At 46.1% G+C, this 24,513-nt stretch overlaps 1 protein-coding gene across 1 annotated transcript; it reads left to right on the top strand.

Moving 5' to 3' along the window:
- The first annotated feature begins 749 nt into the window (after positions 1 to 749).
- Positions 750 to 24,311, top strand: LOC134656593 (uncharacterized). Its single transcript, XM_063512148.1, has 18 exons — positions 750 to 957; positions 1,028 to 1,179; positions 2,131 to 2,351; positions 5,670 to 5,813; positions 7,167 to 7,290; positions 7,809 to 7,902; positions 15,877 to 16,021; positions 16,678 to 16,875; positions 17,114 to 17,248; positions 17,296 to 17,390; positions 17,485 to 17,620; positions 17,672 to 17,806; positions 17,858 to 17,992; positions 18,036 to 18,170; positions 19,762 to 19,879; positions 21,176 to 21,282; positions 22,863 to 22,991; positions 24,088 to 24,311. The coding sequence occupies exons 1-18, from the start codon at positions 915 to 917 to the stop codon at positions 24,167 to 24,169; spliced, it is 2,328 nt and encodes a 775-aa protein (XP_063368218.1). The 5' UTR covers positions 750 to 914; the 3' UTR covers positions 24,170 to 24,311.
- The last annotated feature ends 202 nt before the right edge of the window (positions 24,312 to 24,513 follow it).

Raw genomic sequence — 24,513 nt, 5'->3', positions numbered from 1 at the left:
TGCCACAGACAACAGACAGACTTTATACCAAAGAGAAATAATATATTTTATAATATATTTTATACTTGCACATAGAAGGTAGATTCATGTGCTTGCAACACCTGTCGCATCATCCCTTAAAAGCCCCCTCCATACTCGTGCGCGAACCGCGGCGCGAATCCGCGAACGCGAGTGTGGAGTCTTTAGAGAGTGAGCTACGCACGGTTGGTTTAAAAATGCTGACGGGTTCGTTGAAGAGCAACAGTGGACTTGTGTAGATAATAATAACACTGCTGTTAGGATCCTAAACTCATTCTCTTCAGGCTCATTTAATCTACAAATAAGAGTGCTGGAGTAAAAAAAATTGCAAATTTGAAAAATGTAGGCGCGAAGGGATATCGTCCCAAAGAAAATTTGAATTTCGCGCCTTTTTTACTGACACGATTGCTTGACCTATACAGTTTGACCTATACACATTGTTGTTGATAGAAGTCTGGCTAATGAAAGTTGAGCCTGAGATTTATTTAAAACTTTTTATATGGCAACTTTTTTTCCTATCATATAAGCTGTCAGTTTCAAGCTGTCATTTAATTTCATAGTAATTTCATTGCCAGGTGCGGTTTTTATTGAAATTCCCGCGTTATCTCAGGCTCAACTTTCATTAGCCAGACTTTATTATTGTCGCATTCTTTGAGATTTTGAACGTATCAAAAACGTCAAAAATGACAAGACTATGTGACAGCTGAGTGACATGACATTTGCGTGTGTTGAGGGTTTGACAGGCGCAAAAACTCAAAGACGCATGATCAATTTTCTCTGTCCTTATCCTTTATAGAGATTTACTCGGCCATATAGCAAATATCGATTATAAAATAGGCCACGGGTCTGTTATCTCTCAAAATGAGGTGTTCAGTTGATATTTGATTTGGGATAAGATGTTGGGGAAGGCCGTGTTATGTTTGACCTTACATTTGTATAGTAAGTAATAGTTGTTTAGTGATGGGAAGTGTTGATTGGTTTCGTTGTTAAGTGATTGTTGGTTGTGCAGGTGTTGTAGCGCAGAATGACTGCACGGACCTACGAGGGCGGTTGATAAGCCACGGGTTGCACTACGTGCCAGGGCCGGACACCTGTACGTTATGCGTGTGCGACAACGGCGGACCCAAGGCCTGCAAGGCCGTGCTGTGCTCGCCCCCACAGGTATTTACCTGACAATGTCATATCATAACTAAAGGTTAAGTTCAGATCACAGGTCAATTTGTGTTATCACTGATTGTTCAATGTCTTCTATTCATGTATTAACCCCTCGTATGCTTCGACACAGATCCGTGCGTTAGAAGGTACTCTGCTGAGAACTAATGAAACATCATTACATTCATTAGAACTAAATAAATAGTATTTATCAATTTAAATTGATTTGCGTTTTGTCTTTAAACTATGCAATGTGATGGTGAATTCTTATTGATTTTTTGTTATGTTTTTCTGTTAACATTATTATATATTTAAAATAGGTAATAATTTTTTATATTTTTTTGTATATCCTCTTACATATTACATTGATGATGGAAAATATATAAGATATTTGATTAAATCAAAAAATGAGCCAAAAGGTTAAAGGTAAATATATCTTGCTTTGTGTTAGATGACCTTTAGGACATGACCTTTGTTTAGATAACTATTAGACTAGACATTTCTCAGAAAAAAACTCAACCTGAAGACTCATGCTAATATAACTCTGTTGTTTTATAGTTTCTGGGAATTACTACTTATGGCAGAGGTTTTTAATTTATTCTAGGCGGCACACTTGCAAGTTTTAAATTTAATCTTGGTGCCCTAACCCCTAACCTAAGTAGGCTATTCAAAATAGATAGGTACATGGTAAGGAGGTTTGCCTTACGGTGTCCCTCTATACTGTCTATGGCACACCAGGGTATCATGGCACATAGTTATACTGTCTGACTTATCGTATTCATTTTTTATGGACTAAGCATAAACCACTATCATTTGGGTCAACCAAGTTTTTCTTTATATTATATCCCCTAGCTAGGTCAACTATTAAAACAATAATTTTATAGAATTTTCAGTCATAAAAAAAAACGTTTTCGTCCATGAGAGAAACCCTAAACATCATGGATTCACGAATTATTCTAGGATTGTCGATCATTCCGCGTCGGCAACACCTGCTGCGAGTTCATCTGTTTGGACGACGTGGTGAAGCCCGCAGACGGGTCCGAGAGCAACCTGCGCATGGCGGCCGGCGGTGCGGTGGCCGTCGCGCTCCTCACGGTCGCCCTGGTGGTGTACCGCGTGAGGAGGCAGAAGAGGCGGAGGCGGCCGCATGCTGATGACCAGAGAAGCCTTACTAGCATCGGGTAAGTTTTAGCGGTATTTAAAATATATATATATATATTAGAAATATTGAGTGCCCTTACAGGGTGTCATGTACCTACTCCTGTATGTGGAGGCATATTGTGCAGACGCATGTGCGTGAATTTGAAACCAGGCGAAGCACAGAACTCGACACTAAGCGTGACGAGCTAAAGGCCAGACCACCTGTGGCCATCACATATAATTACGTCGGAGGGGTGCTGACCTGCAGCGAGTATGGCCGCACATTTGCTGCAAAGGTTGGCTACGTCAGTCACCTGAGAGCGCATCAGCGACGCTCTCAGCAGTAGAAAGCAGTTGCTGTGGTCGAAAACGGCTAGGAGATGATGATGATGATCCTCAAACCGTAACGCCTAATGTAGGTTATAGGTTATAGGTATTCGCGGGCTTGGTTTCCGCAACTCGACGTCATATTATTGCGCCTATTTTGCGTGATGGGTTGGCGGCCTATTCCTGCCAACCCAGCTCTACCAGGAAGCCTAGCAGACCCTTGACGTTGCCGACGACTTCTGGGAGCGACCCCGGTGAGCCGAGGTGTTGTGCCCGGTATTCTGCCACCCCTGGGCATTCGAGAATGACGTGGGCGGCTGTCTCCTCTGCCTCCATGCACGCCCTGCAGAGGGGGCTATCTGTAACACGTAGGGTTAGTAGGTGTTTGTTAAATGAGGCGTGGCCGGTTATGGCCCCAGCTATAAGCCGGAGCTGTGGTCTCTTCAGCTGTCGCAGCCTCCGTGACAGATTGGGGTTGAGTGTCGGGAGGGCTTCCTTCGCCTGCCTGCAGGTGCCTAGGTTAGACCAGTATTGTTGGTGTTTTACCTTGGTGTTATGACGCAGCATGTTCCGGAGCCAGGCAAATGGCAGAGGTATAATTGGCTCAGGTCCTGCCACCTTCAGTTCCGAGCCACCTCTCGCCAGGATGTCGGCTGCATCGTTACCTCGTGAGTTGCTGTGTCCTTTGATCCACTGCAGAGTTACGCCATTGGTGGTACATACCTCTGACAGAGCTTTGTGGCATTCGTAAATTAGCCCTGAAGTGAGAGTATAACTTTGTAGAGCTTGCAGTACTGATCGACTATCAGAGAGTATGCGGATGGGGTAGTCCAATACTTCCCTTGAGACGATTGCGTGTGCTGCCATTATGATGCCCATACATTCCGCCTGGAAGACTGTGTTATGGGCACCAAGTGGTGTTGAGATGTGTATGTTTAGGTCCTCTGAGAAAACCCCAGCGCCAGTGCCTGACCTTGTCTTTGATCCGTCCGTGAAGATTCTCAGCTCCCTTGGGTTGAGTCCTTCATGGGGTTCTTCATGTAATTGTATTTTGTATTTCTTGTCAAAGACGAACTGCTTGGGTATCCTGTCAGTCACCGCTTCTATGAGCGGTTCCCTACCTATGGCCTCGTAGAGGATTTCGGTGTGTGGCACCCTAGGCGGTCTCCAGAGATTAGATTTTTTAAGACGTACCGCCGCAGCTAGCGCTTCCTGTTGTATAAAGAGGTGCAGCGGCGGCAGGCCCAGTAAGGCTTCCAGGGCCGCGGTTGGTGTTGTCCTCATGCAGCCCGTTGTCGCCATACAGGCCAGCCTCTGGAGTCGTTGTAGTTTAGCCTCAACTGTGGATAGTTTGGTGCGTGGCCACCATACTATCGCTCCGTAGCTTATTATTGGTCTTATAACTGCCTGGTAAAGCCATAGAGTTAGCCTGGGAGTTAATCCCCAGGTTCTACCCACCATTCTACGACATTGCCAGAACGCGACTGTAGCTTTGTCAATTTTGCCATTTAAGTGATTACTCCAATTTAGCTTGTTGTCAAGTATTACCCCTAAATACTTTACCTCTGCAGATAGTTGGAGTTCTGTATTGAACAGTTTGGGAAGGCGGTAGTTTCCCAAATTGCGTTTGTTGGTGAACATTACCAGCTCCGTCTTGTGGGGATTGACTGTGAGTTCGTTGTTGATGCACCAGCGCTCCACGATGGCTAGTGCAGAGCGGGTAACGTCGCATACCGTACCTGTGTGGTTGCCGCTCGTTAGTATCACTATATCGTCAGCATAGCCGATTGTGTAGTAGTGATTGTTGTTTAGTGCCGTGATTAGGTCGTTCACTACTAGGTTCCATAGAAGTGGCGATAGAACGCCCCCTTGGGGGCATCCCTTTGCCACTGATGCCTGCTGTGTCTCGCCTGTCCCAAGTTTTATGACCCTCTGGCTCAACATGTTGTTTATCCACTGGGTCATAACTGTATTCGCTCCATGTCTTACCAGTGCTGCTGCAATGCTGCTGAACCTAGTCCTGTCGAAGGCCCCTTCTATATCTATAAAGGTTCCTAAGCACATGGACCTGCTTTTAATCTCCACCTCAATTTTGCTTACCACTGCATGTAGTGCCGATTCTGTAGACTTGCCAGGGCTGTAGGCATGTTGGTTGGGATGTAGGGGCACGTTACTCAGCACCCTCTCCCTCAGATACCTGTCGCACAACCTCTCCAATGTTTTAAGCATGAAGGAGGTCAGGCTGATGGGCCTGAAGGATTTGGGATCCGAGTAGTCGCTTTTACCTGGTTTCGGTATGAAGATGACTTTGACCTCTCTCCACCGCTTTGGCACGTACCTGTGAGCCAGACAGGCGCGCAGAACGGTGGTCAGCTTCAGAGTGAGATGCCTACCGCCCCATTTTAGAAGCGCAGGGAAGATCCCATCCATTCCTGGAGATTTGAAGGAGTCAAAGCTGTTTATGGCCCATTGCGTGCGCTGTGGGCTGATTACCTCGTGTGTCTGTAGCCACTCGTCCTCCGACGGAGTGGTCTCCTCTGCCTCCCAACTTACTGGGTGCGATATCACGCAGTCCGGGAAGTGTGTTTGCACCAGGACCCGTTCCGCCTCCTCCGGTGAGTTGGTGAGAGAGCTGTCAGGCTTACGCAGGGATCCCAAGGTTATGGTTGAGTTGTTGGAGAGGACCTTCCTTACCCTGTTAGCCTGCATGGTGGTTTCAATGTCTGTACAGAATTTGCGCCAGGAACGCCTAATGTATTATGAACATGACTGCAATATAATAATGAATAAAGAATATTTCGTGTTGGTGGGACGTGATGCAGAGCCACCCTTTATACAGCGAGGATACCTCAGCGTCCATATGAGAACATATATTGTACCTTATGTCTTTTTTGTCTGCTCTGGTACTCTGAACCTGAATTTATTCCCTCAAGGCACTTTTTATGATTATGGGTTCTCAGTGATTTTACATCGAGATCGTGGTGTATCCATTGTGGTGAATGTTATCTATGCATATTTTTTTATTGTTTTAGATACATTAGCGGCAGCATGGGCTATATGGGCGGCACTTGCGAGACAGCGTTAGCGGGCTGGAAACCGCCTGGCAACTATATGCCCCGCGGCGAGGCCCCGCCACCGTATGACGAGGCCATAGCGCAATGCTCCGACGGCATGAGGTAAGTACACGAGGCATGAGGTACTGAGTCACTTGCGAAATAGCCCTAGCAGGCTGGAAACCGCCTGGCAACTACTTACCCCGCGGCGAGGCCCCGCCACCGTATGACGAGGCCATAGCGCAATGCTCCGACGGCATGAGGTAAGTACACGAGGCATGAGGTACTGAGTCACTTGCGAAATAGCCCTAGCAGGCTGGAAACCGCCTGGCAACTACTTACCCCGCGGCGAGGCCCCGCCACCGTATGACGAGGCCATAGCGCAATGCTCCGACGGCATGAGGTAAGTACACGAGGCATGAGGTACTGAGTCACTTGCGAAATAGCCCTAGCAGGCTGGAAACCGCCTGGCAACTACTTACCCCGCGGCGAGGCCCCGCCACCGTATGACGAGGCCATAGCGCAATGCTCCGACGGCATGAGGTAAGTACACGAGGCATGAGGTACTGAGTCACTTGCGAAATAGCCCTAGCAGGCTGGAAACCGCCTGGCAACTACTTACCCCGCGGCGAGGCCCCGCCACTATGACGAGGCCATGCATGGCGGCATGAGGTAGGTTGATGGCAGGGATGTTGCGGATACCGATTTTTTGACATCCGCGGATGCGGATGCGGATATTAAAGGCTCACATCCGCGGATGCGGATGCGGATGTCAAGATAGTACCATAAAACACGTCAAACTTACTTACTTACTTACTTACAAATATTACATTTTAGTAATTTTTATTTCAAAAAACCGGCCAAGTGCGAGTCGGACTCGCATTCCAAGGGCTCCGTATAATAAGTCCCACTCACGCTTGACTGCTCATTTCTAATAGGTTTTTTGGTTAATGACTAAATTATCTAGCAGTCTAGCACTTACGCCGATGCTAAGACGTTCCTGTACCGACCTGTTCCACATCCGCATCCGCATTACATCCGCATCGATTTTATGCGGATGCGGATGCGGATGTTGAAAATAATGCGGAAGTTCCGCGGTTGCGGATGCGGATGCGGATATTCGCAACATCCCTGGTTGATGGAGTTCCAGCTATAACTTTGTTGTTCTGCGCTATAACTTTTCCATTCGTGCGTATATCGGGACTGAGAAAGCGCGAATCATTAAACAGGTGCAATAATGCTAAACTATTCGAGCTCGAGCGTAAAGTGACTTCGGAGGATTGTTTTTCCTCCGAAGTCACTTGACGCGAACTCGGTTTTCATCAAGGTCGACTTTGTAGTCGACGTTTTTCACAATTTTGTTGCGATTTACACTAACAGCGTCCGCGAGGCCTTTTGTGGCCATAGCATTACTTTTATTCATATATTTTTCTGCCAGTCTATTCTGTTATTAAAAAAGCATTTTTTTCTTGGTAGAATGAACACCGAGACGCCGTTCCATCGGACCTACCCGACCAACCTCGAGACCATGGTCCGGGCCGACGACGCCATGCAATGCACCGGGCACGGCTACATCAACATACCGCGGCCTGTGCAACAGGTACGTAGTATTAAAACTAACACACTGCCGTATTCGAACTTCAAGATATGCACAAGAGACGACACGTACTAGATCCATTCTAGATACGTTATAGTTTAGATTTCAACTAGTTCTCTTTTGCAGCTCAATTCGGGCAACCAATGTCACTTTTACGTTAGAGTTATTAGATATCTATTAGATGTGAATTGGATCTCTAAGTCATATCTTGTGGAAATCGTTCAAGAGTATCTCCAGAATCGCGGAAATGTCAAATTTGACAGGTTAGATCTTAATAATATCGTTATCGTATCTTGTTAATGTCTAAAAGATATCTAAGAGATGTCTATTTGAAAATCAGAATCGGGCCCACAGATTCTTAGAAACAAGCGACTCAAAAAACGTACTTACACATTACATCTTATTCTCTGTTCGTAGTCGCTTTTCTCTGCAAAGCGGGAAAACGCTGCGACCGGCTACGAGCGTAGCGCTACGAGAACGTTGGCAGTGAATGTGTTAACAGTGAATTGAATGTTTGCCAGATGCCGAACCCGCAGAACTGCTTCGCAGCGCCACTTCTACAACCGCACCCCGAACCACGGGAGCCTGTTATACACCACCCGCTGGCACCTAACAGTCAGTATCTACCTCTATCCATTGTTGTAAAGTTAAGGATGACTCACGCTAAACCGGGACGGGCCCGCCCCGATGCGTCCGACATGTCATTTTCTATGACAACTGATCGGTGATCACGTGGTGCTTTCCATAGAAAACGAAGCGCCGAAAGCTCCGGTCCGGCCCCGGCCTTTTTTTTTTTTTTTTTTACGAGGGGAAATGCGTTACGCATACTCCCGCCCCCGGGGGGGGGGGGGGGGGTCGGGAGTTATGTGGGACTCTCCTCCCTTAGGGGGAGGCCTACCCACTAAAACCCCTCGGTGTACCCTCGCTCCGCCTGAGGTAGGGCTAAGGGAACGCTTGGCGCTTACCTCGGCCCTGCCATGTGCGTGTCGCCCTTGCGGGCTCGGCTATTGCGGCTTTTGCCACTGTCCCTCCTAGGTGTGCACTTTTTGCGCCTTATCCGCCTCGGGACACTCTCGTCAGGCAGGAGACCCCCCGATCTCCTGCCCGAGGTCACAGTTAGGGCGGCAAGCGGCGGTCATACGCGGCCCGCCTCCGCCCGGTCCTTTTTCGGCGGATAGGGAGCGAGAGGGGATCGTCCTCTCGCTCTCTCTCCGCCGCCTCCTTTAGGGACATGACAGCGTCGCAGAACGCGACGACCGCCTCCCAGGTGCCTCTGTTACGGACCATCGCACTGGCTATTGCCGGCAGCGATAGGTCTGCTCCAAGAACCGCAGCCATCTCCGATCTCGGTTCATCCCACGCAGGGCATACGGCGCGGGTGTGATGCGCCGTGTCCTCCTCACCTCTGTCACAGTGCTTGCACACCGCTGTGTCCTCTCGTCGTGCCACTCGCCACAGGTACCTACCAAAGCAACCGTGCCCAGTAAGTACCTGTGTCAAGTGGTACGTCATTGGCCCGAAGTCGCGCTTCAACCAGTCCCTAAGGACTGGGCGTACTGCGCCCACCACCTCGCGGCTTGCGCTCGGGGCTTCTAGCCTTTCATCCCAACTCCGGAGAAGGTCATCCTTGGCCTCCTCCCTCCAAAGCTTGATCTCCTCCGGAAGTGGACGATTTCCCGCCGCCCGCTCTTCCGCAACTTGCCAATATACCGCCGCCAGGACCCCAGCCTCCAGGTCCCATGGTGGGCTGCCGGCCAGCAACGTCGCTGCCTCAAAGGTAGCGATGTGCCGTTACCGTAAATTACGAGAACAGAGAGAATCGTCGGGTAACTTTCGCGGTAACGTTCTCCGTACGGGTAATTATCGAGAAAGTGGTCTAAGTTTAAATTTTTTTAAACTTTTTTTTACAGAATTGATTCTTATTTAGGTAATACAATCTGTATAGAAATTTTCAAAATGATCTGGCAAGAGGAACTAGTTTATTACCAAAATTACCGTAAATTACCGCCGTAAATTACGGGCAATCTTCCCCGCGAATGTTCTCGGGTAATTTTTCTAAGAGAAATTTTAACTTTTATCAATGAATTCAATGATGTATGTAATTAGAAGAGATTAAATACACAATAATATTACATTATTTTACTAATGTTTAATAAGTTTCATTTGATATGCGATTTAAGTGTTTTTAATGAAAGTAGGTTGAATCAAACTTGCCTAACGAAAAATAAAGTGAGTTCTTTATTATTTTAGCTTAAATGTATAAAAATCATCTCATAGTTATGACAGTGATTTTAAATACCTAATTCAAAATGTTGTGTAATCTAAAAAAAAACCTATCTTATACCTTTAAACGAGCAATTCTTATATATTTATTTATATAGGTATATTTCGGGGATCTCGGAAACGGTTCTAACGATTTCGATGAAATTTCCTATACGGGGGTTTTCAAGGGCGAAAAATCGATCTAGCTAGGTCTTATTTCTGGGAAAACGCTGATTTTTGAGCTTTTATATGTTTTCCGAGCAAAGCTGCTCGGTCTCCCAGATATTATATTTCAATGTCATATGTAAGTAATGGATTGATGTGTAAGGTAAAGTTTGATTTGTAATGACTTCCATTACAACAAGTGTGTTTTAAGATACAATTTTATTACGTCGCGTGTTTATTTTAAGTTAAGTAGGCTGTTATATTGTAAACAGGTAAGGTCAAGTGAGGTAAATGCAACTATGGGGTTATTGCGTCTCTCCGTTCTTTCTCGAATACGATTGGTCGAAACGCCCTCTACTATGCAACGTTTCATTTCCAAGTAGCTCAGGCATGAAACGTTGCATAGTAGAGGGCGTTTCGACCAATCGTATTCGAGAAAGAACGGAGAGACGCAATAATCCCATAGTTGCATTTACCTCACTTAAACGCTTATCAGCTGGGTTTGCAATGTACCCAGTTACCGCAGTAAAAATAAAACACGTGGAAAGTGCATTTTTGTACTGTGTGGGTACTAACGGATTAAAATAGTTCCTGATGGCCCTCAAGATCCTGCATTTATAGCGCTCGACTTTTCTATGTCCTGTTACTTGTCTCGATAGCGCAATGAGCACGTGAGAGGATCTTTCAGAGTGGTCCTTTATTTATGACAAACTAAAAGAAGGCTTAGGATGGTCCGGTCCGGCCACATGAAACGTTTGATAGTTTGCCAGTTAAATCTCTTAAACATCCCTACAAAACACGAAGTCCACACAGTCTGCAGCCATTCATGCCCTTCAGGGCATGCTAAACCTTCCATCGCTTCACCTACACATACAGCAAGAGGCCATCCCCCTCAGCGGACATCCCCAAACAGACAGTGATTCGGACTCTGGAACCTTCTCAGAAGACCTGAACGTGTCCATAACCACTCCGCTAGGAGCCCATAACTCATATTCCAAGCTGAGTGCATGGGCATCATCAATGCGGCGGCTGCCATCACAGCAAGGAGGGTAGGGTTTGCAATCGGGATCCGAAATGTATGAAATTATCCGGATCTGGATCCGGATCCGCGGATATTCCCATACATTTCGGATCCGTCGTGCAAACCCTAAAGGCCAAGCCACACCGGATGCGTGTGCGTGACGTGCACGTACACGTACGCGTCCCGCTGCGTTGTAGAATACGAAAACACATAAGAGAGGACACACCGCTTGCGTGACGTGTGCGTGACGTGCGCGTACGCGTGACTTGCACGCAACGCAGCTCCGACGAGACAAACCGGCTGCGTACTGCGTGCACGCGTCCACGCAGCGGAGCGGCAACGTCGCTTCGTTGCGTGCAGTGATGACGTTGTGTTTAACTGCGATCCCTATGAGAGGGCGAACCGAGCAGGTTCGGACACGCACAGCTCGGTGCTGCATAGGTGCTGTGCGTGTACACGCGCAGCTCGCTTGTATTTATTTACAACTCGGTCGGTGCGCGTGCTGGTTTTTAATATGGATTCAGTGATAAAAGAAAAACTAATTAAAATCTTTCGTCAATACGAATGTATATTTACAACATAGCACAAAGATTACAAAAAAATACGTCTTATATAAATAATTTGGCCTGTGGGAACAAATCGATGTTAGGTATTAACCAGGCATGTTATATGTGTAATAATTGCAATGGCGGCATTAGGTGAGCTGCTTCCATTTGCAACGGGAGTCACATGATGTAGGTACTGTCGCAGGAGTATTTTATTTTACTGCACGCATGACTGAGCTGCAGCGTGCACCTGCGTGGCGTGTGCAGCACACTGCGTGGCGTGCGCTGCGTGACGTGCGCGTCACCCGGTGTGACAGGGGTGCTGCGCACGTCACGCAGCGCACGCCACGCAGTGTGCTGCACACGCAGCCGGTGTGGCTCGGCCTTAAAGGAGGGTAGTAGGATCCTCCATCCACATGCTATCCGACAGTAGAGCACTCTTAATCGCCCTGAGCCATATAATTACATCAAAACGCATCAGGTGCGGAGGCGATTGGCCCGGAAATGATTCTCCCGATCTACTTTAGCAAGGTACGCTCACTGCTGCTAGAACGTACAAAGAAACAGCACACTGGCTAAACCAGGCTGGAGGCCGAAAGGCCATGCCTGGTATCAATGAAAGATTCACGAAGTCGCTCTTTCAGGATCCAGCACGAGGAAGGGTGACCCTTCCTCTTGAGGGGTTGGGTTGGCTGGACTAGCCCCCACCCCCCGTCATGAAAAAAAAAGGCGCCCGTCATCGAGTTACGGAAATCTGCCCGTCCTACAATACAATACAATATCCTCACAACATTCCTGGGAAGACGAAGACCTCCCGGCACATGGTAGTTCAATATCAAGAGGGAGATGAAAGCCCAGAACCTAAACCCTATGGTAACATTGGTAACCCAGAAAAAAGCGGTTTGGCTCCGCCGCCGTACACAGAAGCCCAGATAGAGCTGGGACTAATATAAGGAGAAATAAGACTAGAAATTATTATACCAATCAACCACGTGTCAGATAACATAAAAATAATAATATCACAGAATAATAATAATGTAAAAAACATTTAAATACTTTAAAACCACAAAACTTGTAAGCAAAATTCAATCCTAATTTAATATACTTCATGGGTAAGTTACCGTAAATTCTCGGTAATTTACGGTAATTTTCACTAATGAGAATTACGGTAAGTGCGTAATTTCTCGGCGGCACATCACTACTCAAAGGAGACCGTCCTGTACGCTCGTATCGCTCTTGTGGCTATAACCCGTTGGGGTCTGCGCAACAGGGCCACGTTTATTTGTTTATTTGTTTATTTCAATATACATCTGTAACTTACAGCTAACAAGCCAAAGCGTCACAAATATTAATATACTATGTCAAACATTATACATAAAACTATCTCTAACAAACATGTAATAGCAGTAGCCACATTAGGATTAGGATTTTTCTATTAATCTCTTACATTTTTCAATAAAACAATACCATGTAGAGTGAAACAGATCTCCTTGCGGGTCTTCATTGAGTACGGAGTTGAGCACAGAGAGTGCGGTCGAGAGCGGCGCGTGTCGCTGCAGCGCGGTGCGCGCCGGCGGGCATGCCAGGAGAGGCGCTGAGCGCAGGCGGGACCGCGCGTTGGGAGCGTACAGTCTAACCACTTCTTCGACCAGACCCGTACACTCTATTTTGTTGCGTATGATACCTAATGCAAACTTAACTACCGCTAGATATCGCCTTACTTCCAGAGACTCGTACCCGAGTACGCCCAGGAGGAATAGCGTTGGATATAGATAAGGGTAATTCGTGAAATGCTTCTTGTACAAACTTCGCAAGTACTTTTTTTGTACTTTCTCCAATACTAGGCTATATTTTGCTTCGTGTGGGTTCCAGACTGTGGCATTTGATTCTAGCCCACTCCGAACCAAGGCCGCGTAAAGGGCTCTAACCGCCGCCGATGTCATATGTTGGGAATTGCGTAACACAAATCCTAACTTTTGTGCTGCTCTTTTGGCCACGCTCAGGGTATGTTCTCGGAAACTAAGTTGCGAGTCGAACAGAACTCCTAGATCGCGAACCGTGGCGACCCTCATTATTGCGTCTCCGCCCAAGGTATATCTGTGATTAAGCGGTACAGACGACCGAGTAAAGCTCATCATTTCGCATTTTGAAATATTAAAATTGAGTTTGTTTAGTATACTCCATCTATATACCGAGTTGATATCATTTTGAAGGTCTATGCAGTCTTTTTCGGAACTTATAACTTTTACTAATTTGACATCATCCGCAAACATCATTATTTCAGAGCATTCTACATGATTAGGCAGGTCATTAATTAAAATATTAAAAAGCAACGGCCCTAGGTTCGACCCTTGGCTTATGCCGGAGAGTGTGTTGTACGGCTCTGATTGGTACGGTCCGTATTTTACGAACTGCCTCCTCTCCGATAAGTAACTAGCAAATACCTTGAGCAGCTGTGGTACAAAGCCCATACTACTCAGTTTAATCAAAAGAACGTCGTTGTCTACTCTATCGAACGCTTTTTGGAAATCCAGATACACTACGTCCACTTGTTTCCTATTGTCTAGTTCTTTTGACATTAGGTTTACTAGTGAAACTAGATTTGTAGTTACAGAACGTTTGGGTAAAAAGGCGTGTTGCGCAGATGTAATATGTGGTAAACACTGCGGTAATATGCGAGCATGTAATGCTATTTCAAATACCTTAGCTAAAGAGCATAATATCGCTACCGGTCTGTAATTCTCTACTTGGAGTTTTGAACCCGATTTAGGAATTGGGGTTACCCGAGATTCTTTCCACGATTTAGGATATACGCCAGCTTTGAGTATTATATTAAATATATATGTTATAGGTTTAACTATGCAATCTACACATGCCTTAATTACGAAGGGTGGTATGGCATCGGGTCCCGCGCTCGTATTAGGTCTTAACCGTTTAACAGCTCCCCTTATTTCCTCTGGACTGAAGGCTTCTACTGCCACACGCCTCGAGTGTGCCGTACTCAATGCGTCCGCTGCGGTTGCTTCGAGAATTGGTGGATCTGGGAGAAACACAGACTGGAAATGTTTTGCAAAAGCGGTTGCCATATCCGCTCCTTGACATTCTTTTTCGCCGTGATAGATTTTGGTCTCGATTCCTCCATGACAACGTAAACTATTGACATATTGCCAAAATTTTGCGGGTTGACTACTTAATTCACTCGATATATTTCTGACGTAAGTTTCATAGGCTATCTTAATATCTTTTTTCAAATTTGTTCGCATAGATTGAAACTGGTCAAGATATTTACTATTTCCACTCTTTTTCCACATACGGTGATACTCATATTTTAGCTTAATGTCGTGAATTATTCCTTTAGTATAAAAAACGGGATATGCCCTAGTCGACGAAGGCTTTCGAATTTTCATTGGAATGCATGTGTTAAATATATCATATATTTCGTCATTAAACATTTCGACTGCTAAATTTGGATCTTTCGTGGCAAATAAATTATCCCAAGTTGTATTTTTAATTAATTCATATACTGCTGCATAGTCTCCCTTCGGGAAGACCCAATCCTTACCAATAGGGATATTTGAAGGTGGTAACGTGATTAAAGACTTACGAAGCTTGTATTCGACGCGAATGAATAGTGGTGGGTGATGTCCATCAATTACCGATAATTCTTCCCCCGGCTCCGCACTCCGAACCTCCACTCTCTCACTCAACTCCGGACTCGTAAGCACCGCGTCTAGGATTCTTTCATTCTTATTATTTACATTATTATATTGACTAAGGTCACACCTATTTAAGAAACAATCGTACAACAACAAAGTGTTTGTGCTAGCACTATGGTAATTTAAATCGCCTAACAACAGTATTTTCGTGCTTTTAACCTTTTCACTGACACTTTCCACACTCTCAAACCATTCCGTATAAACGCTATCGGTAACATTCGGAGGTATATATACGACACACGTAAACGTATTCCCCGTCAATTTGAAACCGTGCCCATAGGTCTTCTCCGGGCGTTCCGAGCGTTCAGGGATTCTGCCCATATTGGGGCCCCATAGAGTGCCATGGAGCGCACAACACCCTGATAAAGGCGGCGGCATGTGCTGCCCGGTCCCCCGGTGGTCGGGAGCAGTCCCCCGAGTGCTCCGGCTGCGGCCAGCAATTTTGGCGCCTTCCGCGCAAAGTGCTCAGTGAAGCTCCACCGACCGTCGAGGACAATGCCTAGGTACCGCATCGTCGACTCGACGGCGATGGAGGTTCCCCCGACCACTATTTCCAGCCCAGGAGGCGGTGCGTTTCGAGGCCCGTGAACGGTCCGGCCCCGGCCTGGTCTAACGTGAGTCATCCTTCAGATGAGGTCTCCTGAGACCATTTCTGCGTAGCAGCACAGATCTTTTTAATTTAAGATTAGTAGTTAATTTATAAAAAAATTAAAATGCAGGTTTAAAAAAAAATAGTTTAAATTTTTTAATTTTTTAGAACTCCTCACAAAACTGTTCGCGGAGCTTTTAGGAGATCATGTCGGTCTTGCAAATCGGTAATTTTTTATCAGGTGGCTGCCCACAGTGCCCCATTTAAAAATGAACTTTGTATTGTGAGCAGTGGTCGGGTTCCCGAGTGCGATTCGGCTGACGGGCTCGCTGGGCGCCATCAGCCACCGCGGCCTCAGCGTGCTGCCGCGCGAGCCCGAGCCGGAGCGCCCGCACAACGTGCCAGGCTTCTACACGAGCCCTGCCAACTCCTCGCTGTGAGTTCCTTGTACTATTGTGAGCAGTGGTCAGGTTCCCGAGTGCGATCCGGCTGACGGGCTCGCTGGGCGCCATCAGCCACCGCGGCCTCAGCGTGCTGCCGCGCGAGCCCGAGCCGGAGCGCCCGCACAACGTGCCAGGCTTCTACACGAGCCCTGCCAATTCCTCGCTGTGAGTCGCTTGTACTATCATTTGGACTTACCTAAAATCAAACTAGAGTTAGACCGACAAAAGTCTGCAGCGATTTTGATAGCCCACGCAGTGCAAGTGTCATTTTAAACGTCAAACTTCTATGAATTTATGACGTGTAAATAACACTTTCACTGCGTAGGCTATCAAAATCGCTGCAGACTTTTCTTGGTCTAACTCTATAAGCCTTTGACAGACTTCTTAAAAGTCATGAAAAGTCGCATCATCAAGTTAAATAAGTTTGATCTAGATAACAGATTGGTTAGTGTGTGTTTAAAAGCTTTAACACATTCATTGCCACCCAGCCAAACAAGACATCCGCGCTAGGCCACAAAAATTTCGTCATATAAAGCTGTAGTACCACGATCCCGGCCTGATCGTCCGGCCTGGGAACAAAATCATAATATATCCAATAGTCGGGTTTTCGGTACTGAGTGTGTTAAATTACTCACTACTTTGTCCGCAGACACCGCACCATCCCGCGCATATCCACCGCGATCGACACAACCATCCTCGACACGTCCATAGCCGGCTTCAACCGCTGCGATCGCTCGCTCCACAACGAAATACGACGATCGTTCCACAAGCCCAGCGAGCGAGCCATGGCTGACACAGGCCGGAGTATGCCGAGGAACCTCAACCTCGCTTCTAGCGGGGGCTCAAGGTAATAGATATACCTATGGTGGAATAGGGCACACCTATTATAAGTCCATAGCCGGCTTCAACCGCTGCGATCGCTCGCTCCACAACGAAATACGACGATCGTTCCACAAGCCCAGCGAGCGAGCCATGGCTGACACAGGCCGGAGTATGCCGAGGAACCTCAACCTCGCTTCTAGCGGGGGCTCAAGGTAATAGATATACCTATGGTGGAATAGGGCACACCTATTATACGTCCATAGCCGGCTTCACCGCTGCGATCGCTCGCTCCACAGCGAGATCCGGCGCTCGTTCCACAAGCCCAGCGAGCGAGCCATGGCTGACACAGGCCGGAGTATGCCGAGGAACCTCAACCTCGCTTCTAGCGGGGGCTCAAGGTAATAGATACCTATGGTGGAATAGGACACACCTATTGTACGTCCAGAGCCGGCTTCAACCGCTGCGATCGCTCGCTCCACAACGAAATACGACGATCGTTCCACAAGCCCAGCGAGCGAGCCATGGCTGACACAGGCCGGAGTATGCCGAGGAACCTCAACCTCGCTTCTAGCGGGGGCTCAAGGTAATAGATATACCTATGGTGGAATAGGGCACACCTATTATACGTCCATAGCCGGCTTCAACCGCTGCGATCGCTCGCTCCACAACGAAATACGACGATCGTTCCACAAGCCCAGCGAGCGAGCCATGGCTGACACAGGCCGGAGTATGCCGAGGAACCTCAACCTCGCTTCTAGCGGGGGCTCAAGGTAATAGATATACCTATGGTGGAATAGGGCACACCTATTATACGTCCATAGCCGGCTTCACCGCTGCGATCGCTCGCTCCACAGCGAGATCCGGCGCTCGTTCCACAAGCCCAGCGAGCGAGCCATGGCTGACACAGGCCGGAGTATGCCGAGGAACCTCAACCTCGCTTCTAGCGGGGGCTCAAGGTAATAGATATACCTATGGTGGAATAGGGCACACCTATTATACGTCCATAGCCGGCTTCACCGCTGCGATCGCTCGCTCCACAGCGAGATCCGGCGCTCGTTCCACAAGCCCAGCGAGCGAGCCATGGCTGACACAGGCCGGAGTATGCCGAGGAACCTCAACCTCGCTTCTAGCGGGGGCTCAAGGTAATATATGGTTATATAGGACACATCCTCGACACGTACATAGCCGGCTACACCGCTGCGATCGCTCGCTCCACAACGAAATACGACGATCGTTCCACAAGCCCAGCGAGCGAGCCATGGCTGACACAGGCCGGAGTATGCCGAGGAACCTCAACCTCGCTTCTAGCGGGGGCTCAAGGTAATATATGGTTATATAGGACACATCCTCGACACGTACATAGCCGGCTACACCGCTGCGATCGCTCGCTCCACAACGAAATACGACGATCGTTCCACAAGCCCAGCGAGCGAGCCATGGCTGACACAGGCCGGAGTATGCCGAGGAACCTCAACCTCGCTTCTAGCGGGGGGTCAAGATAATAGATATATGGTTATATAGGACATAGGACACATCCTCGACACGAACATAGCCTATAACTAACTAACTACTAACTAACTATAACAGGCCGGCGTATGCCGAGGAACCTCAACCTCGCTTCTAGCGGGGACTCAAGGTGAAATAAGTTGAAAACCCCTTAACAATGAATTGCCTATCTAGCTTTAACCTGCTTAGAAACCATCGCTGATAATCCTTCACAAAAAACGGAACTGTGTCAGTGGCATAGTGTAAATGGCGTATTAATTTTCCCATTGCAAAGTTTTCGTGGTATCATTCCACTTTTACCGCGCTCTTATTTACCTACTTGATTATATTTTAGTGTGTGTTTAGGTGGATCAATTATGAACCTAACTTTAAGACCTGTAACTAAGGTAGCGTTCAAGTATTACGTAACGCAATTTTTGGACATTTTTGACCCCCCCCCCCCCCCTCCCCCCATGTAACGCGCTGTAACGTTTTTTTGTAAAGTACCGTAAAGGGGCGAAAAGTTCTGAAGGGTTAAAAAACAATGTTACGTAACGCGTAGTTCAAACCCCCCCCTCCCGCCCCTGTAACGCATCGTAACGTTTTACAAGACCCCCACCCCCTTCCCCCCAAATTCGTTACGTAATACTTGAACGCTCCCTAACCCTTTTTCTGCAAATAAACATGTATATCGTCAGGTGACAAGCAAAAGTCACTAAGTACCTCCACAAATTCATAGCCATAGTGAACCATATTAGTACGAAAAGAAGGTTGATTTTTGCTTAAATATTTTATACAGGGTGGCCAAATAAGAGGTATACACTATATTTTTGAAATTTTATTCTATAAAACATAAAAAATATTAAGTATTCCTTGTTAAATATAATATGTAGGGTCAGGAATTACACATGGAAAATAATGTCAGACAAATGTCCACCTCTAGCAGCATGGCAGATGCGAACCCTTTTCATCGCGTTTTTCATCACTTTTTCACACATTTCTGGCGTTATCTCAGCGACAGTGCTTCGAATATTTTGTTTTAATTGCTGAAGGTTCGTTGGCCTATTAGCATAGACACGTCCCTTTAGATAGCCCCACAGAAAAAAGTCAGGAGCTGTTAAATCAGGCGATCTAGGGGGACAGTCAATGTTACCGTTTCTCGAAATTTATTCATTATTAAAAATAGTTATTTTTAATGTTTCTATTGTTTTTAATGGTTAAAACACGTTGTTCCATCGTAAAACGCTCCATAATAAATTTGCCGTATCTACACAAACTAATTTTCATGCAATAACTGTCATATTTACCGCCAACATAAAATGGTGGCAAAAAAAAGTTGTATACCTCTAAGTTGGCCACCCTGTACTACTTGGTGACTTTTGACCTGACGATATAATTTGTTTAACATTGTTCGATTTGGTCGCAGAGCTCACAGCGAAGAACACAACGTGGGTGGAATCGAGCCAAGGCCCCTAAAGGCTTGCGGCAAACCGGCCGCGGACGTCGCTGGACCTCCTACCACACTACCGCTCACGGTTGATAAGGTAACTGATCCGAAGTACTGGGTTTATATGTTAAAAAACCGGCCAAGTGCGAGTCGGACTCGCGCACTCAGGGTTCCGCACCATCAACAAAAAATAGAGCAAAACAAGCAAAAAAACGGTCACCCATCCAAGTACTGACCCCGCCCGACGTTGCTTAACTTCGGTCAAAAATCACGTTTGTTGTATGGGAGCCCCACTTAAATCTTTATTTTATTCTGTTTTTAGTATTTGTTGTTATAGCGTAGCGGCAACAGAAATACATCATCTGTGAAAATTTCAACTGTCTAGCTATCACGGTTCGTGAGATACAGCCTGGTGACGGACAGACGGACGGACGGACGGACGGACAGCGGAGTCTTAGTAATAGGGTCCCGTTTTTACCCTTTGGGTACGGAACCCTAAAAAAAAACATTTATTTCGGACGATTGAATCCATATAGTTATTCTGCAAAACAAACATAGGGTTAGTTACAAACACCTAATATGCTATGTTTATGTTAGATTGTAATTTGCCCGCGACTTCGTATAGTTTAAGATGACAACAGTAAATGGCGATATATGCCATATGCGTACGTGTCGTTTTGAATTGAACCTTTGCAACCTTCAATCCGTTTATTACTATCATATAGTCCAATCACTATCCTAATTGGCACAAGTCGCTTAAGTTAGTTGAAGGTGACTAGGTTTATCCTCTTAAAGCCAAAATTCCTACTTATAGGAACTACTACTTAACTAATTTATTCAGTGAACCATTTTCAAACTGAACAGTTACATTTTAACATTATTGCTTCATTTTATATAATGTCCTTTGGAAGATATTATGATAGTGTTGTATTTTTAAGTATATATGTCGCAGGGAAATGATCAAAACAGAGATTTGTACAAATCTCTAAGGGATATGATCAAATCACGCAGGATGTTAAAATGGCGAATCCATATCATCATTTCCCTGCGACATATGTGCGTTTATTGGCCGATTTTGTCTTTTCACTAAACAGAGTCAGTGATTTGGTCAAATTACTGAATTTTCTAGGGAAATGATGATATGGATTCGCCATTTTAACATCCTGCGTGATTTGATCATATCCCTTAGCGCCACTTGCACCATCCCACTAACCCGGGGTTAACCGGTTAAACCGTTAACCCAGTGTCAAATTGTACTAGTATCCACGGTAACTCCAGGTTTAACCCATTAACCCCGGGTTAATGAGATGGTGCAAGTGGCCCTTAGAGATTTGTTCAAATCTCTGTTTTGATCATTTCCCTGCGACATGTATGTACATTGTCTGATTTGCAGCCGTCGTGCGTATGCAGTTACTCGAGCGGCGCGCCGGACGGCGAACCGGACGGACCGGACGATTATCGCAGCGAGTGCGAGAACTGCAAGTCCGCTACCAGCTCCAGGTATGGTGACGTCACGATGTATTGCCATTTTTAGGGTTCCGTAGCCAAATGGCAAAAAATGGAACCCTTATAGATTCGTCATGTCTGTCTGTCTGTCTGTCTGTCCGTCTGTCTGTCCGTCCGTATGTCACAGCCACTTTTCTCCGAAACTATAAGAACTATACTGTTGAAACTTGGTAAGTAGATGTATTCTGTGAACCGCATTAAGATTTTCATACAAAAATAGAAAAAAAACTTTAATTTTTTGGGGTTCCCCATACTTCGAACTGAAACTCAAAAAATTTTTTTTCATCAAACCCATACGTGTGGGGTATCTATGGATAGGTCTTCAAAAATGATGTTGAGGTTTCTAATATCATTTTTTTCTAAACTGAATAGTTTGCGCGAGAGACACTTCCAAAGTGGTAAAATGTGTGTCCCCCCCCCTGTAACTTCTAAAATAAGAGAATGATAAAACTAAAAAAAATATATGATGTACATTACCATGTAAACTTCCACCGAAAATTGGTTTGAACGAGATCTAGTAAGTAGTTTTTTTTTATACGCCACAAATCGCCTAAATACGGAACCCTTCATGGGCGAGTCCGACTCGCACTTGGCCGCTTTTGTTAGAAGCGTTTCGTCAGTAAAGTGCGGGTGCCAGACTTTGACCATCATTTGTGACTTTTGTATTGCATTTAAGACAATGGACCCCATACAGACATTTGATCCTCAAAATAAACCTGATCGACTGATACCATTCATAATAAAATGTCAAATACCTTATTCATACCAGGCGTGGCTCAATCCGTGATTTCGTCGCGTCGCTACAAGTACCTACAAGTACATACATGCGGTCCACACCAATTTTGGTGTCTAGCCATAGTGGTTGCCGCTACGGAAGGGACGCCTGCTCGCGCTTGCGCCACCGTATGCTCGGTCATATCTGTCGTAATAGGCGCGTCTTGTTAGAGAGTGAATCTTCTGTACCTAGTACTATAATTTATTCTGTGTTCACACACGCTCCCTTTGGACCGTCCCAGCACAAAACAGATACAGTACAGAAATCAATCTACTTACAAAGTGCGCTCGAGCAACGCACACATAGACACTGCTCACAGACACGATATCTCGGACCGGTTGGGACCAGTGCGAACGCGAGTGTCAACCGCTTGAGACATGCGTCTGTGAACTTTTTTGTGCAATAATGGAGAAACAAAAAAAAAAGTTATTAATAACTGTTCAGTGAACGGTTCTTTAAATTCAACATTAAACGGTCAATTGTCGTTTTTTAAACTACCAGTGGTTTCAGAGAGGTAAGTAGTATCTGCTTGTATTTCGATAGTTCGTTTTAACGTTAAACAGAACAGTTAGGTAGGTAGGTAAGCACCCCGCCCCGGCCACTACTAGATAAGAGTGCCACTACCACGATAGTTTTTTGTGCATAAATCATAGTTGACAACCCTAGAGCGACCGCCGAGCCGTAGGTATGAAAAGTGAAGTACATACATGTGATTGACTTCTGTACTGTATCTATTTTGTGGTCCCAGGTTGTATGAAGTATCTGTCGTATAATGTAGAACAGAGTGTTTGTGCGTCAGATGGGTGCTGGACCCCGCTTGGCGCGACGAGGCGGAGGCGGGCACGCAGACGCTGCAGCGCCGCGCGCCGCCGCCGCCGCCGCCGCCGCCCGCCACCGCCACGCTGCCGCAACCGGTCACCAAACCAAGGTGAGTCCGTTAACAGGTGGTTTGGTGCAACCCGCCCTTATGTCGCGGCCACAGAACGTATAGTTTGTAGCTTTCTAATAGAGCCCGAAGGCTAATCCTATTGTCTATTGTTAAGTAAAACCGCTCGTGCCACGTGCCACAACCACCTGCATAAAAAATCGGTACTTCGGTTACTGAGTGCCGGCGAGTCGAACGCTACAGAACCAGTCTAAAATGTGTCATCGAGATGCGTAACAAAGGCGCGTTATCGGAGAGCGCACCTACACTGGTTTTTTGAGCGTTGGACTAGCCCGCGCTCAGGTGCCAAATAGAATAATTAGGACCCTTTTTTGCAGGTAAGTAGCACGTGCGGATTTACTGAACAATAGACAATAGGATAAGCCTTCGGGCTCTACTAGAAAGCTACAAACTATACGAGGGGCGACTGAAAAGTTCGCGGCCTTAGAAAAAAAAGTAAATGTTAATTATTAATCGTTAATAATCGTTAGTAATGGCGGCAATCTTTAAACTGCCAAAGAGGCGGGGAAAAAAGTAGCATAGTTGTTTTTTTCTTATTTTTCTAACTTGGGCCGCGAATATTTCAGCCTCCCCTCATACGCTCTGAGACGCTAACGCCCACCGCCATACATTGGTTAAAACAACCTTTTCCATTAAAAAAATCATATGGGTATGTACAGAGTTTGATCATAAACCCAGAAACATTTGAACTCTAATGACTCTAAGCGCCCCGGGTTAGTGAATGGTGCAAGTGGCCCTAAGACTAGTGTTGTGAACAACGCTCATTTCGAGGCTTAAATACTCGAACCCTTAAGACTCTCGAGGCTGCCAGGCCAGCGAAAGAAAAGTCTTCTAGAAATCGATTTTCGCTCATGTCTTCCATATTCTCAGGCAATATTAGATCCATAAGTATTTCATTAACAACTTGATCAGATAATAAAAGTTACATTTTACAGTAACGGTAACATAGCATAAATAAGTTTTCTCCCATACAACAATCAGGGACACACCATTTTTGCCTTTTTTCCGCTGAATGACTTATGACCGACAAGACCATGCCTCTCTCACTATCAACATCAGTTTATTTTATATTTTGTAGACCGGCGGGAGGCCCGCAATCCAACTGGGAGAACTGGTTCAACACCATCCCCGACTCCGACACTGAATCCGAAGAAGAGTGAACATTCCCCTCCCTACATAAATATAACAGACCTTAAATCCTTGCAATAAGGTTCACGAATTGTCTAATAACAGTGTGGACGATGTTATACAATAAGTATTAATGGTTAACTCTTGGAACGCCCCGCTAGTTCGTGTATCTTTTTTTAAGACACGAACACAATCAAATATTATCTTATCTTATCTATTTTGATTATTTTAATAAATAATCTGCTGTAACCATTTGAACGTCAAGCCTATCGTACGCGGCGCGTCATCGTGAACTTTGCTGGAATCTAAATGTTAGAAGATTGATATTGGGCCGTAGCTGCGCGCGTCAGTTCACGTCTTTGGCGGTCAAACGTCA

Source organism: Cydia amplana, chromosome 18 (genome assembly GCF_948474715.1).
Source record: "Cydia amplana chromosome 18, ilCydAmpl1.1, whole genome shotgun sequence".
In the NCBI taxonomy this organism is placed as follows: Eukaryota; Metazoa; Arthropoda; class Insecta; order Lepidoptera; family Tortricidae; genus Cydia; species Cydia amplana.
Note: the sequence above shows the minus strand (reverse complement) of the source record. Positions and strands in the feature narration are given on the sequence as shown.